The sequence below is a fragment of the Mycetomoellerius zeteki genome, unplaced genomic scaffold (genome assembly GCF_001594055.1).
Source record: "Mycetomoellerius zeteki isolate Tzet28-1 unplaced genomic scaffold, Tzet1.0 C4355284, whole genome shotgun sequence".
Classification (NCBI taxonomy): Eukaryota; Metazoa; Arthropoda; class Insecta; order Hymenoptera; family Formicidae; genus Mycetomoellerius; species Mycetomoellerius zeteki.
In genome coordinates, this window is record NW_017255667.1 from 1 (window position 1) to 974 (window position 974).

General features: G+C 39.5%; 1 protein-coding gene across 1 annotated transcript; it reads right to left on the reverse strand.

Annotated features, from left to right (window-relative positions):
- Positions 1–6: 6 nt before the first annotated feature.
- LOC108720226 (G-protein-signaling modulator 2) lies at positions 7–854 on the reverse strand. Its single transcript, XM_018447277.1, has 2 exons — positions 716–854; positions 7–589 (listed from the first exon to the last, which is right to left on the reverse strand). Exons 1-2 carry the CDS (start codon positions 731–733, stop codon positions 386–388), a joined length of 222 nt encoding a protein of 73 aa, XP_018302779.1. The 5' UTR covers positions 734–854; the 3' UTR covers positions 7–385.
- Positions 855–974: the final 120 nt, after the last annotated feature.

Here is a 974-nt window from a genome sequence, read left to right on the forward strand (position 1 = left end):
ATAGAAACAGAATGTGATCGCAGTTGATGTTAGTCTGCTGACATTTCTAATCAAATCTGCTGCCAGTCTGTCAACATTCTGCTAACATTTTACTTACTGAGATCATTTTTTGCGTGACACGTGGATTTCTTGCTTTTACTAATTGTAAATTTGATCAATCCGGCACGGTTTGATTCTCACAACCAGATAATTTGAGTAGTTGCTTTCTCGAATCATAACCAGACCGTTTAGATATAATATCAGACCTCTATTAAGTAATCAAGGAAGTAGAATCGCGGTGATGAACAAACGAAGGCATCGATGTAATCGAGGATGCATAAGTTTAAAGAATTCAGCAAATGGAAGGACTTCGTGAGGACTTAAGTCATCGTCTGCTCTCGCGAGTTTAGCATGCCTTGCCAGGTCCGGAAGCTCTTTGATCCTCCATCCGACCAGCTTGAAATCTTTGGATTAGAGCGAAGAGATCCTCTTCGGGCACTGTGGACCCTGATTGAGTTTTTCCATTGGCTCTTGGACCTCTTTCCTCCTCGGCGTTTTGCAACGTTGATGCAGCCGGTAAAGAACTTCGTTGGTCTTCTAGACGCGAACTCTGAAAACAAACACACAATTCTTTGTGCGAGATGTCTTTTCTGTCAGGCAAGAGAAAAGATTCGAAACAGTGCATAATAAATGAGTAACATGACAGTTTTAACAATGCATTAAGTTAAATCCAAACCTGGCATCTGACAAGCATCTCGATAAAGGAATCATCCGAGTCTTGATTGGTATTCAGCCCTGGTAGTTAGGGTAACGTCATTCTTTGCTCATCCATTCGTTTGCTTTGCATTCCAGCGATTAATTCCAGTAAATCCTCACCATCCCTAAAAATCAAATTATATTGTCAAACATCCGTTGGACACTATAAGTGTAATATGATATATTATCATGATAAGTCGATGACTAAAGCCTATTTAAAAGAATAGAATTAATATTTC